The sequence below is a fragment of the Sebastes umbrosus genome, chromosome 20 (assembly GCF_015220745.1).
Source record: "Sebastes umbrosus isolate fSebUmb1 chromosome 20, fSebUmb1.pri, whole genome shotgun sequence".
Taxonomy (NCBI): domain Eukaryota; kingdom Metazoa; phylum Chordata; class Actinopteri; order Perciformes; family Sebastidae; genus Sebastes; species Sebastes umbrosus.
In genome coordinates this window covers 17,541,759-17,556,045 of record NC_051288.1, presented here as the reverse complement: position 1 = coordinate 17,556,045, position 14,287 = coordinate 17,541,759, and the positions used below count along the sequence as shown (strand labels likewise).

At 38.5% G+C, this 14,287-nt stretch overlaps 1 protein-coding gene and 1 long non-coding RNA gene across 3 annotated transcripts; both read right to left on the bottom strand.

The window, feature by feature from the left end:
- Positions 1-405: 405 nt before the first annotated feature.
- On the bottom strand, positions 406-2,829 carry LOC119479453. The gene is made up of 3 exons (XR_005204688.1): positions 2,056-2,829; positions 1,493-1,603; positions 406-747 (listed from the first exon to the last, which is right to left on the bottom strand). It is a non-coding gene; the product is annotated as an uncharacterized LOC119479453 (long non-coding RNA).
- A 3,234-nt stretch (positions 2,830-6,063) lies between these two features.
- tbata (thymus, brain and testes associated) lies at positions 6,064-12,831 on the bottom strand. 2 transcript variants are annotated; one of them, XM_037755043.1, is made up of 9 exons: positions 12,773-12,831; positions 12,273-12,500; positions 10,109-10,279; positions 9,904-9,992; positions 8,425-8,574; positions 8,072-8,153; positions 7,310-7,448; positions 7,186-7,226; positions 6,064-6,454 (listed from the first exon to the last, which is right to left on the bottom strand). In XM_037755043.1, the coding sequence occupies exons 2-9, from the start codon at positions 12,463-12,465 to the stop codon at positions 6,381-6,383; spliced, it is 939 nt and encodes a 312-aa protein (XP_037610971.1). In that variant the 5' UTR covers positions 12,466-12,500; positions 12,773-12,831; the 3' UTR covers positions 6,064-6,380. The 2 variants fall into 2 exon arrangements, with proteins under 2 accessions (XP_037610971.1, XP_037610970.1); XM_037755042.1 differs by lacking the exon at positions 12,773-12,831 and having other exon boundaries at positions 12,273-12,745.
- Between the last annotated feature and the right edge of the window lie 1,456 nt (positions 12,832-14,287).

Here is a 14,287-nt window from a genome sequence, read left to right as displayed (position 1 = left end):
TTGTGCTGTTTTTTTAATGAGCACGGCCATTAGCAGCTTAGTCAAATAAAGTAATCTTCTGCTCTGTGATTCTCTTAATAACTGCAAAACGTTGAAGCATAAGTAAGCCACAAATGAACTCAACCCGTTAATGACATCTCAACGTAAATGGGAAGGTTTAAAGGTTACTGTTGATGCTACAGGTATCTTGTGCTCAAGGACGAAGCAAAGAAATGAGCACACGGGCAGATAATTTAATTTCTATTTCACATCAGAGATAATCAACTCTTTCTAGGTCAGCCTCCTGTATCACACGTATCTTTAGTACTATTTATTCTCTTGTTTACTTCAGCAGCCGTAGTTGGACGCATTTGCTTTCCAGTTTTCCTCTCAAGTAATAATTTTGAAAGCCGTATTTAGAGAAAGTTTTTCAAATTCGTTATATTTATTGTAAAAAATTGGAGCATCTGTGCCTCCGGAGTGAATAGTGTGTCCTCTCTGGGCTGCAAGTCTGTTGCGTGTCCACTGCTTTCAAACTTATTAACCTTGTCTCCAATAACCGTCATCACCCACTTCCTTTCACCCCAGAACCTTCTGTTTCTCCTCTGTGCCCAGCGATCTGCGATCAATTTGAGCCTGTATCCTACCGGGTTCACAAAGGGCCACGGAAGCGCCGAGATTTTCGGAGAAGCGCTGCCCCTGTTCACACAGCACGTACCAACGGATCTTCAGAGATGGTTTCGATGTCTGGTCTATTTTGGTCTGAATCTGGCAAGAAAACACACTGATAATCTTCTACAAACGATTTAAATGATACATCATATGTGAGAAGATGATAAAATACGCATGACAATTAACTCAGTGTGGCGCTTCGCGACCTATGTGAACCCGCTGTCATTCTCCTTATTATCGGAGGTACAGTAGTGCATCATCTGCGGCATAACAAATTGCCCCATATATAGTATCCCTTCTTGGCTACTAAAGGAAGTTTTTAATACAGTTGGGTCAAGTATTCTTGCGTTGATAAACACCTCTCTCTTCTCAGGATGTGTTCCAGCTGCTTTCAAACACGCTGTACTCCTTATTAAAAAAAAAAAAAAAAATTGTGAAAAGTTGGAGAATAGGTGTTTGGAATAGGAATTGGGGAAAAAAAATACACCTGTGTCTCCAGGGTAAATATATTGTGTCCTCTCTGGTTTGTTGAAGCATGAAGAGACATGCATTTCATATTAGAAATCAACTTCTTACCCTGTTTTTGCTTTTGGAAAACGGATTGAATTTCTTTTTTTTAGCCAGCCCTACATTTTGAGTCCCAGATAATTGTACACATCCTTGTAAAAAGTGATTGTCTGTCCATCTTACACGGCACATTCATTATGCGTGTTTCCTCCAGTACCACATTTCAATCATTTATACAACACCCAAAGGCTTCTGGGAAAGCAGGAGTATGTATTGAATTTGTTTTCATTAACATGATGGGCATAAACCCAATTTAAAATTGATGTCATGTAACCTCTTCAGGACCCGCCATTGATGTTTAGAACGAACGGTCGCGTCTCCATGTCGTTTCACACGCCTAAGCCACGCCCAGTAGCTCCCCACAGGACGCTGATCGATCCGTGATCTGGCTTGACCAGACACCAAACGCATTATGTGAAGTCTGACCAGATGGATTTTCATGTGATATGTGATCCTGCGATTCTCGCGGGATCTCGTGACATTGCGAGAGTCCAGCTGCCGTGCAAGGTAAAATGTTAGCATGCTTAAATGCTAAACCGAAGATGGGGAACATGTTGAGCGGTATACCAGTTTAACATCTGCATGTCAGGATTGTCATTATTTTTAGCATATTTGCATTCCAACATTAGCTTTATGGTTATGTTTAGGCACTCATAGCACTTGGTTAGGGTACTATTGTGGTTGTAATTGGTGAAGCAATAATATAAATATAATTTCTAGGAGACTGAGTTACATATTAATGATTTGGTAACAGTAGGGCTGGATTTATGAGTCCTTTTTGACACAATGTCTGCAATCATATACAGCAGACCTGCTCTGCTGCCTTCTCTGTTATACCTTCATAAAGAGTCTCCTCGTATCCGATCGCCGTCCAGATACAGATCCCTGCAGCGGTTACCTCCTGGTTTTGTTTCACACTGTCATAATTATTTCGGTGGAGAAGAGGAAAATCAGGGGTTCCCCTTTGGTCTTGGCTATCACATGTGGTCAAGACACACGCTCTGCAGTGTCACAACTACATTTCACAATGAGCACGTCTCATAAAGACAGCATGCGAGAGAGGATGGCAAAAGCAGGAATTGTATGACCCGGTGTGAAATTTCCTTTTGTATAGATGCCCTGTGGTGGAGGCTGTCGTTTGATGATCGTCTGTGCTACTGTGTGAAACTCATTGCAGCACGCTCATCCACCAGGAATGACACCAGGCCTTTATTACACAGCTTTGTTGAACACCCGATTCTGATTGGTCAATCACGGCGTTCTACGGTCTGTTATTTTTTTATTGCTATGTATAACAGACCGTTGCTATGGACACAGTTCTGATTTCGGGCGTTTTTGCGTCTGAAATTCTATACTATCATGCTATTTAGTACGCTAAAAGAATATTGAGATTTGTTAGTATGTCCGAAACCCTAGTATGAAATCAATAGTACGTGAATTGCATACTATTTCCAGTGAAATATTGCAGTATGCAACGCTGGATACTACGGCGGCATAAATATCCCAAAATGCATTGCGGTAGTGACGGCAACGTTCATAACAGACATTGAAGGACAGCTCTGTAACGTCAATAATGCTTTAATTTAACTGTATAAGATTTCACTTTGCTAGCATAAAATATATTTAAAATTAATTCAGACTTTGATTCTCACAAACCGTCGTTTTGGTCACATGAGGTTGTCACGGGTTACCATGGTTACACGTCTTTCGGACGAAGCCAAATATTGTGTTTTGTTTATTCTGTTGCTTTTGTCTCTCTTATCACTAAACAGCAACTGATTTTAATTTGCCACAACACACATAAGAAAATATATTTTTCGGATGGGATGAGTCTCATGTTTTCTTGAATTTGTGCCAAATGATTAAACCCTCTGTTTTACTCCCTTTTTAATTTATGAATGGGAGGATTATCTTTCACTAAAGTTTGGAAACACTGTGTTCTCAACTCTAACTTACACCTGGAATCATGTCAGTAATTCACACTAAATCTATATTCTAGTCAGCTGGGCATGCTAATGTTTGCAGCTTACATAAGAGCAGACAAACACACTGTTTAATCCATTCCTTATACTTTTGCACAACATGCCGTGTTTAATTACAGCTGCTTATGAATTGGATTGTTTTTCCACAGAGTCCTTGGGTAATATGTTTTCTAATCTGCAGGGTTGCTGCACTTTTGTTTTTATAGTCGCAGGTGTTAATTCAAGCACTCTTGAGGCCTGTACTACAAAGCGCGTTCAACATACCCAGGGTATATACTCGTTATCCGGCAAAAGAAAAAAATCAGATATAGTCGTTTAGATGGGGCGGTGATATTATAAAAACCTTTCAGAATATAATGTATGAATAAATTACACTTCATTATGCCCTTTGGTAATGAGACAGCGTGTATGAGTATTTCAGCTTCTTTCAGCTGCGTCCTCATCTCCGGCGGTGTGAGACGGACATGAGAGCGAGTAAAAAAAATAAATGTAAAAACACAATATAAAAGCGGTAAGCACCCACAGCATAAATCCAGCTGCATTTGTCGGTTTAAACTGTGTTGTTTTTAGCCTGGATTATGACACTATCTTCACATTTGTGATTTATTACCATACGAGCCGCGCACCAAGCTCTGATTGGTCAGTAGGCGGTGCTTTTATACGAGTTGATATCTTATCTGGAGCATAACCTGCTCTGGAGCAGGTTAGCTGTTTTATTCCTCTCTGACATTATGTCATAACAGCCTTTTGTCTCTGTTTATCAAATATACAGACAAAGCGCTGTTCTTTCAGTATATATGCCTCTCAGGTCAGCATCTTTGAGAAACTCAGTGAAGTCTTTTTTCCCTCCTTATTTAATGTATAAGGTGTGTACGGTAGTCATAGAAATGGCAGTGATGGACAACCTGTCTCTGTACACTCGAGGCTTGAGTTGGTCTCCGTGACAACAAATGGATGGCATCAACTGACAAAGTTCCCTTCTGCTAGTGCGGTACCCCTCCTCCTCGTCTCTCGGTCTACATTAATGCACTTTCCAGTTTCCACTGGCACACGAAACTGTCTTTTGTCATTCAGATAACTGAATAATGGTCATTTCAGTCAGGACTGCACACTTCTATTGGTGTATTAAGAGACAAAGCCAGCATTGCTTTGTGCAGTTCTAATATGATGGGAAAGCAGACTGTGGAACTGCGTTATGCAGAACTGCTTCAAGATAATACTGTAAGTGCTATTGTGGAAGTGAGATGTTCTTGTCTTAATACAGGGTAGTCTTTTACCCGAATGTAGAAGACTGAATAGAGGGTTCTCAGGGTGTGAGGATTCCTTTTTAAAATGTATTTTCCAACTTTCCTGCTGAATACGGATGTGGTATTGTACAGAAATGGTGGGGAGTGTGCAGCCAATTATTTTTGACTCTGTCCATTCGTTTTTTTTTTTCCCATTGGCTGTAGAATTGCCATACAGTTATTGAGAAGGTGATAGATACTACTAACAAATATTGTCTGTGTAGCCAAAGCCTGATCTTAAAACTGCAGTGAACATGTGTAAGAAATCATACTTATTAAAACTCCAAATGCATATTAATCTACAGCTGAAAATAGTCCCCCAACCCCCAAATAATGTTTGCTAAAAACTTCAGTGTCCAGCTGTTGTAGGAAATGACTTTGAAATTAATAAAAATTTAATTAATTTGAAATACCATCTGTGAACCTGCTGTTTTCTCAACGGTTAAGGTTATTTCATGTGAGAGATTTCTGCATTTTTGTGTTCATGTTTTTTTCATGGGATTTAAAATAAAAAATATAGAACACTGTAACACCAACCATATTTTTTTAATCTACATCATCAACCACAAAAGCTAAACTTAAGTGCCATTTTTAAGAAGAAAAGTATTACACTTAAAACTTAAAGAGAAACTAAACCACTTTTTTTTTGGCTGAGAACCAATGTATTCGGGTATTTTGTAGTGTTACTGGTGGATTTGGGTCTAAATCTTGACATTTTAGTACAAAGTATTTGAATTGTAAATATTGTGTTGTGTGTGTATATGCATAGCGACTGCCCTCTATTGGTTGAGACCTTTTTGAAATTTTGCTATTGGATGATGTAAAGGCAGGTGTCGCCATAACAGACCCTTTACAGCACTCTTACCTAACCATAATCATAATAATAGAAGCCACACACAGTGTTTTCTGGAGCATCTGAATACTGAGCGCTCTCAGACTGTGAATGTGAGCTGTCAGAATAAGAGCACTTAATGTCTCTTTGTGTGTATTTTGTGATGGTCTTGAAAATTACTGGTCCATCAAGCTTAAAGCGGTTCATGTTTTTGGGAGGTTGCTTGCTTAGATTGACAGCTTTTTTCAGACAGTCCGAGTCAGTTTTGTATAATGACTTCAGATATCATTACATTTCATAATGTCAGCTACTGCATCTGCCTGATCTTGATAATATTTTGCCAAATCCAACCCGATAGACCATTTTGATGGACTCAGGTTGTACTGTAGATTTGCTACTGGTCCGTTAAACCCTATAAGGGACACAGCGAGAAGAAGAAATAGGACCTCTATCATACAGGATGATGCTAATATGTATAGTAAGCCTATGCATTATTCATGAATTCAAGCTCAAATCATTTCTCAAGCTAACCCTATTTCTTCAAAGTCATAAGTATGCCCTTGGGTACCAGTGTCATCGACTCTTTTCAAGGGAAAGAAGCTAATCTGGTCTGCTTGTGATTTATAGCAGTGGAGGTTTGCTACGCTACCAACAGCACCAGTTGGTCCCTGAAGTGCCACTTTGACACTAAATCACCTGAAATCCTAAATTGTTTTTTGCACACATAAAGCCACATGAACACATCTATCAACGTTCAAGTTTTATTTCCTTGCAATGAAAAGTTTACACTTGTCGCTCTTTCTCAGTTTCAAAACATGATCCTCCAGACAAGTATCATGTAATACTATCACGCCTATTGCATAATGTATTGTTGAAAATAAATTTGGAGAACTCATTAAATTGGCTTGCGTTTCTAGGAAACATCTACAGAGTAAATATGCTAAAGAAAATCTTTTATGTCATATATCAAGGGACCAATAAACAAAGGAACCAATCAATTCTCATAATGAGGAAACCATAATACAGTTATCACTATGGAAATTAGAGAACTCTACACACTCTCTAAAGTGGTTGATCTTGAAGATTATTCTGAGCATCTGCGTGCACTTCAAGGACCTCTGCTTCTCCAATCATCTCTGCAAAAGAAAACGCAAGTCAGAGTCATACAAAGCCAATGATTTCAAGGTTTGCCGTCTGTTCTATTTAGAAAAAATAAATGAAATACATTAGCAAGTATAAGTGTTCACTCTGAAAGTTCTGGTTGCCTCTTTTTATTGGCATTCAATTTGAAGACCCTTTCATACCGACATAGGTAAAAAAAAATGATACAATACAGAAAACTACTACTGTTCTACTGTCACTCTTGATTGCGGTGTCATTATTGTGAAATGCATTTCCTCTACAGGATCTGCTTTAAATAGCATATTATTCTACAGCCTTTGTGGGAAAAGAACAAATCAAAGACGCCCAATCATGAAGGATAAACCAGGACAAATTCACTGGATGGGGGGAAAAAAAGCACATTTCAAAAAAGAAAAAAAACCATTTAAAAAAAAAGAACATTTCAAAAGAGAACTTTAACGACTTCCGGGACTTCATGCTGTTCCGTCAAAAAGACTTATTTCTGTCGAATGAAAAGAGTCTTGGTTAATATATACTGCATCATAGCAAGGAAAGAGCTGTCATTTAATCAAAGGATGCACTCAAACTCTGACGGTGCTGAAGTGAAATGTGATGGCTTATCGGAGGATACCTGCCAAAGATTCCAGCAAGCAGGAGAGAAAGGAGAAAAAGTAGTTATGGTACAATAATAAAGAGCGAACTAAAAGGCATTAAGAATGAGAAAAGTAGTGCGCTATTTAGTTACCTGGTGTATCGCAGCTGAAGGCTTGGTTCTCTTTGTATGAGCTGTGGAAGGAAAATAAACATTAAACATGCTGAGCTTTTTTTGAACACAAGAACCAGATGGAAATTTAAGAGATAATCCTGACCTTGTTCTCTGTGGTTTTCTCCATGACCGATCATACACCGACGGAGTAGCACCAGGATGAAAAGCCCCGAGCTGATGATGGCCTGAGAGGTCGGCACCATCCAGAGCTTGCTTGATCATCCCCATCACCAGGTCTTTCTCTGAGGGATCACGAAACAGAAAAGTAGTTCAGTGATTCTTCTCATCAGCAGAACAATTATACGCTCTGTTGGCGGTTCATTTAAATATCTGTAGTAGCTGATGAATAGACATGAAATTGATTTAATAACTGGCAAAGATAGTGATCATTTTTATGAAACGTTTTATACATTTTTCAGAAGCAGGATTTAAATGTAAATCTAAATCATTCATGTGGAACATTACAAACTGGATATGTGCAGTTAGAACGATTAATTTTTCAGGCAGGGAGGATCTAATGAAAGTATTCTACTGCATTGTGGGAAATGTAGTATCCACTGTTTTTGGAGCTTGGCCATATATAGGGACAAAAGTCCGGATATTTCAGCATTTGCTGCCTTAATTTTGACCATTTAAGAACATTTTTTGGTTGTTGACGTAATTGGGATGGAAGCTGCTGTCAACCTTCTCTTATTTATGTAATTATAACACAATTTACTGATGTCTCATAATGATGAGACATCTCAAAATTGATGTTAACAAACTGGCATGTAAAATGTTTTCAGCATCTATGAAAGGTGCTATAGTATAAAAACTATGCATTAAGTAAACTCATTATCTATGTGGAATGAAGAAGCATTTTTACCTCTTTGGCCTGCGAGCAGAAGCCACCGCTGGACCGTAGACAGGGAATCTGTCTGCAGGATCTGACAAAGGAGCTCAAACACCTGACAAGAGAGCAGTAGGACTATCACAACATTATCTCGCAAACAACATCAATTTATAGTCAAACCCTCAGGGATTTTCTCAAGACACCTGGTGACGGAGCTGTGCCAGGAGCTGAGAGCTCTGAAGAATTATTATCTGTGATGATGGTATTCTCCTTCTGATCTGCCGCTCTTCTCTGGAGTAAAATATGACATGGCTGTGCCCAATTTCAACAAATGACACCTGTTTTTAACTGTGGAAGAGCTGAACATCAGCGGAGGAGTATTTCACCATGAGTTCTTGATCGTGGAAGGGCTGAGGATACATCAGGCGCTGGGAATGGGATCTGCGTTGGTAAGAGTTGGTGGATGGAGGGACGATTCTCCCGGTTTCAGCTGAATATTGGGTCTTGCGGCGGACAAATTCTTCCTCGGGTTGGACCTGGAATAAATTGACAAAATCACGCTTTTAAGTACAGAAACTTCACTGGAAAATATTTCCCAGCATAACCTTTTTTTAAGTTAGTAAGTTACGAATGTATGAACCAGAAACCTAAATTAACAAGGTTAGAAAAAACCTAAAACTTTTGATTAGTTTGAGCTTGTTGTGGGACCTTGGAAAAAGTTATTTCCCCCTTGAAATGGCAAATAAATCATCATTTACCTGAAGATAATAAATGCATGCAGTGTTTCTATAATCTCTATAAACAGTTTCTGCATTCACATGTAGAAGCTGCAGGCAACGCGACAAGATGGTGGTATCGGAAGCCTTCTGGTTTCCGTTTGTACCAATCACGTTCAAGCAGGCTTTGGTTGAATGGAGAGCAAAAGAGGCGGAGACATTGGCTGCAATGCAATCAAGGAACCCATCGGATATCGTCTGACGATGACTTAGATTTTTATTGGTTTAAAATTGGCTTGTAAACTGGTTACTTGTGAAACAATCCGGTCGTACACGTCATCTCTCAACTCCAACTTCAGTCTTGCATCTCAAGCTGCTTATCGGACGGTAAACAATGAGCAGTGCACGGAAGGCTAAATCGTCGTCAGGCCGATAGCCGATGGGTTCCGAGATTAGGGATGCACCAGTCCAACTTTTTCAGTCCCCATACCGATACCTGGGCTTTGGGTATCGGCGGGTACCGATGCGATAACAGTGTTTAATTAATAAGCTGTATGCCTCACTGTGCAGAAGTGACTGGGATCATTCTTTTTTTGTTTGAGGCCACATCAGGCTTAAACATTGCTTTCCTAACTTTGTAAAACAGATGTAACAAATAAATACATAGATATAAATTTACTAACCTGTTATTTTTATTAAAATAATAAATCGTACACCAGAAAGTTGGTAAAAATCTTCAAAATGAACATTAACATGTTTAATGCAGCAACAAATTGATCAAAACTTAAACAGGAATTCAAATACCAGTGTGTGTGTGTGTGTGTATATAATGTATATAGTATATACACATTGAACTGAATCCAGCTATTTAAGTTAGTATAGCCCGATATCCGATTTGATATTGGGGCATCCCTATCCGAGATTGCGCAGTGTGTAACATAACTGCTGATATTTCTTATTGTTTTTAACTAAGTTGTGTCTACCACTACTACTCTTTCACTTCATTATTGTCTGGCACTGGATCATATGCAGTCTATCCTATTTATTTATTGAAAATCGAATGCAAGTAAAACAGTTGCCAAGGGTGACGTGTACAGTGTCGTTAAGTAGCTGTTAAAGACATACTTCAGATTATAGCAATACACGTACCTCTTTTTTGTCCTTTTGTGCTTGGGAAGACAAACTGACTTTTGCAGCGAGGTCTTTGAGTTCGTCCCTCCAAGCCTCCGAAAATTGCGCTGTGAAATGAGGAGGACAAATATTTCCCGTTATTCTGAAGCTCAGTTGCATTTTTTTTAATGTATTCCAAGACGTAATAAGAAAATGTCGGCGATGTGCGCGATTGTAATCATACCTGATTTGTTTTTGTTATTACTGACTCCATAAAGATTCTGAGCAAGCGGTAAAGCAAAAGGTGGATACGTTGCTTTCCTGAGGACGTGGCTCTTGAGAAGTGGATGAGGAAATAATGATGAGGTGACAAACCAATCATCCCTCACCATGCAAACGGGTCGACCGTTGAGTCCTGTGGGAAAGAGAAACGCACAATGTTCACACGCACACGAGGTAAAGTGCTTCAAAAGTACGGAGCAATCAAAGGAAATGCCCTGAAGAAATGAAATTCCTGCAGAGACTGAAGTAGTGATTTCATGAGAACGTCAGGGATGAAAACGACTCCTATAATGCAGCAGCGGTCGTCTCTTTAATGTGTGATATTACTATTCCAGGTGACCATACAGCTGCTCATGAAATATCTCAAATACAGGTAACTTGTGAAATATCAAGCAGGGATGCTTCCACAGCAACGTCAGAATAAAGACCTTGTTATTTAGACATTTTAAGATTAATGAATGCATTCGATGTAATTAGCTCTTACAAATAAAGTTTGTTAAGATAAAAAAAAAGGTGGTAGTGAGAGTCAGTTTTCTGATTTGAAAGTATCTGATAATGGCAAAGGGAAAATACACTTTTGAAGGTGATAACATATTACCACCTTAACTCTATCTGTCTCTTTAGCTGCTAAATGCTCCCATTTCTTCACAGCTGGTTAACGTTGTCTATCTGCCATTTGGTGCTGGGCAGGTAGTGTACAGTTTTAGAAGATAAGGTCAGTCTGCTGGACGTTTAGTCAGTTCGTCTGATGGTCGGTTCACCACTTTGGTCCCGATGGATTGCCATGAAATCTCTTGTACAGACGTTCATGGCCCCCAGAGGATATACTACTGAGTTTGGTGATTCACTGACTTTTTTCTCTAGTGCCAACAGTGAATTATCTTAACATCTACTTCATAGATTGGTGCAATATTTGTACAGCCATTCATGGTTCTGAGACAATGTACAGCCTTGACTTATCAACCAGCGTCACCGGCAGGTTGACATTTTTTTGTTGTTAGTTTGTAAGTATTGGATGGATTGCTGAGAAATTTTGTACAGCCATTTGTGGTTCCAAAATGATGAATTGTAGTAATTTTGATACCCTGCTGACAATAAAACGCTTCGTAGGTGGCCTACCAGGCGGCTACCTCTGAGTCTGAAAAGTGAAGCCAATGCGGAAGTGCCTTAAACTTGCATTCTTTCTAACAGCCAGCAGGGGGCGACTCCTCTGGTTGCAAAGAAAAAGTCACGATTGAATAGAAATCAATGAGGAAATGAGCCTACTTCTCACTTCATTTATTACCTCAAGATAAATATTGTAAACATGGTTTATGGTCTCAGTCGCTAGTTTCAAGTCTTCTTCAATACAGCATGATGTTCATTTAGTAAATTATGGTCCCATTTAGAGTCAAATAGACCATTAAGCAGGGTATGCTTTAGGGCGTGACTACCTTGTGATTGACACGGCATTGTCCGCGTTTTCGTCTTAGAACTTTAACCTTTTCACAGTTTGTTTTCAGCTCATGAGAGTTAATTATAACATTTTAGTCACCTAAAATAATCAGCGTTCGGTTGTACTTAGCTCCACCCACTTGTGTCACTTCTGGTTGCAAAAAAACAAGATGGCGACGGCCAAAATGCCAAACTTGAGGCTTCAAATCGGCAAACTAATGTGTGACTTCCACTTCATAAACACAGTCTATGGTCACTAGAAGTGACTCAATGCAACTTTAATAACAATAACTTCTAAATAGAAGCACAGATTACTAATAGGTGTCAGAAAAATGACATAATATTCAATGTTTAGTAATAGATTGCATATTTTGAAAAATATGAATTGCTCCATCCTATAGTGCAATGATACCAATCTGAAAGCTCGCACTGAGTTTTCCAATCAAATGTCAACTATCTTTCATCCATCCATTCAGTTTTGAGAACTTAGATTGGAACCAGTGTGAACTGCTGTCAGATACTTGGGGAAATCACAAATAAAGGTTCAGCACACCCACTGACGTCTGTACTGCATAGATGAATGAGAAAACAGCCTATTCATTTACTGTAATTTAGGGAAGCATATGGCAAGGCATGATATAATTTGTTGTAATTTCAAAAAAGCACATGAATTTCCTTATGTGCTTGCTCACCTTCAATATGTTTCACCCTGTTTGGATGAGGGTTATGTCGAGAGAAGAATGAGTGATGACTCAAGGCACCAAAGCTCGGACTGCTTTTCGTCAGCATCATGGGGAATTCAGGGGTGAATGGCACCGGATGAGTTTGGTTGCGGCTCCTCTCTCCCGTCATCCCACGGGAGTCTGGACTCTGTGCCATCGACATGTCTTGGAATGATCGCTGGAGGTTTTTATCTAAATCTGAAGGAGTGAAAGAAAAACTCTAAAAGTACAGTCCCGTTGTGAAGTGATGCGATAGAAATAGCAACAGGCTCTTGTGATTGCAAAGTTGTGACCACACATGCTAAAAACTAAAACCTAACAAGGAGCAAGAAAGAGAACTCAAGTTTGATTTACTCCAAAGATATCTCTGCATTTAGAATTTGACCAAGAAAAAAAACAAATTTTGTGTTCAACCAAGAAGAAATATTTCTAGATTTGGGAGAAAAACAAGTTTTAAAAATCACTTTTACCTCTGATAACATCCTCCAGCTCAAATCCGTTGGTACTTCACAGCACACTGTGTTGCCTTTGTTGCTAAGAAACCCTTAACTAAACAAGAAACAATGGCATCTGAGCACAATGGGTGACTGACATTCCAGTTCATTTAGACCAGATTTTCACATGCAAAGCACCTAGAACTTTTATATGATGTTCAATTAAAGAACTTAGTCAAGTCGAGCCTATATATTTGAGTTTACCACAATGTGTAGTTTTAGGAGTTTGCTGCAGCATATAATGTGGCATATGAGTGTGAATATTAATGTAAAAGTGTTAATGATGATTAATATTCTAAGGATCCTGTTGCCTCTGGCTTTTATCATTCATAGTTAAAACTCAGTAGATACTTAGTAGTGACTAATATGTGCACTTTATATGATTTACAATTATAATAATTATATAATTATGATAAAAAACTGGTTATTGTGGTGGTTAAGGGCTATGTAAACTTCTGTATATACACTAATTTTCTGATAAATATTGTTATATTTGTGTCTTCACTGTGTTTTACTGTCTTATCTTTGACTGATGTTCAATTCTACTGTTTTTTTAGGAGAATATTAACTGTAAATATATATATCTATATATAGATATATATATATCTATATATGTATATATAGATATATATATTGATTTTTTTTTTTTTTTTTTTTTTTTTTTTAGCCCAAGACAGTTGGAGTATCTTTTTCAGCTAATATTGATTTTTAAATTAGATGCTGGACTGACTGTTAAGAGGAATCGGTAGGGACGATCCACATCAATGGATCACTTGAGCTAAAGGACGTTTTTATAAATGTCAGACAGCAACAAGGTTTGAAACATACCAGATATACACATAGACATTGGGGGAAAGCTCCTCCAAAGCCGCTGGGAAATCCTCTGCACATCTTTGACCAAAGGCAACTGGACTTGAAAAACATGCCTGCTGGTGGTGTCTCAGGATTTATCACTTAAAATGTCACTTATACCCCTGTGGCTGAGCATACATAAGATAAACAACCAGACTGCCAGACATTGTTGTTCATTCCTAGGTTCATTTTGTGATAATAATACAAATGAACCAGTAAGAAAAAACTATAACAGGTTATATGTTGTTTGCTTAACTGTCTGAGACCCACAAAAGACCAGTTTTTGTCGTTTTTAGGGGGGACAGGAGGTCTTTTGGGGGAGATAGCAGATTAACTGCATATGTCACATAGAAGTGGTGTACATCATCTGAAAGCTGGGAACCTGAAGATTTAAGAAGATTTAATTAAGCACTGTGTGTCGAGTTGTTCTAGTCATAAATCAGAAATAAACATTAATTAATTAAAATAAATTGTGAGGGTGTATAAGGGTTTAGAACATTACGATGGAAGTATATATGATGGCCATTCCCATGCTCTACTATGTCTCATAAATTGTTGCAGTAATTTGTGGGTTGATACCATTTGTTACACTGATGTGGTGCTAAATTTAAAAACAATTTACCAGTCAAGAATTGATAA

Bases quoted from the DNA above. Each gene is read 5' to 3' on its own strand.
- tbata (XM_037755043.1), bottom strand. From the start codon at position 12,465: ATGTCGATGGCACAGAGTCCAGACTCCCGTGGGATGACGGGAGAGAGG. The intron at 8,575-9,903 runs GTACGTGTATTG...AATTTATTCCAG, and splicing joins CACAAAAGGACAAAAAAGAG to GTCCAACCCGAGGAAGAATT. The intron at 8,154-8,424 runs GTGAAATACTCC...CTCTCTTGTCAG, and splicing joins TCCACGATCAAGAACTCATG to GTGTTTGAGCTCCTTTGTCA.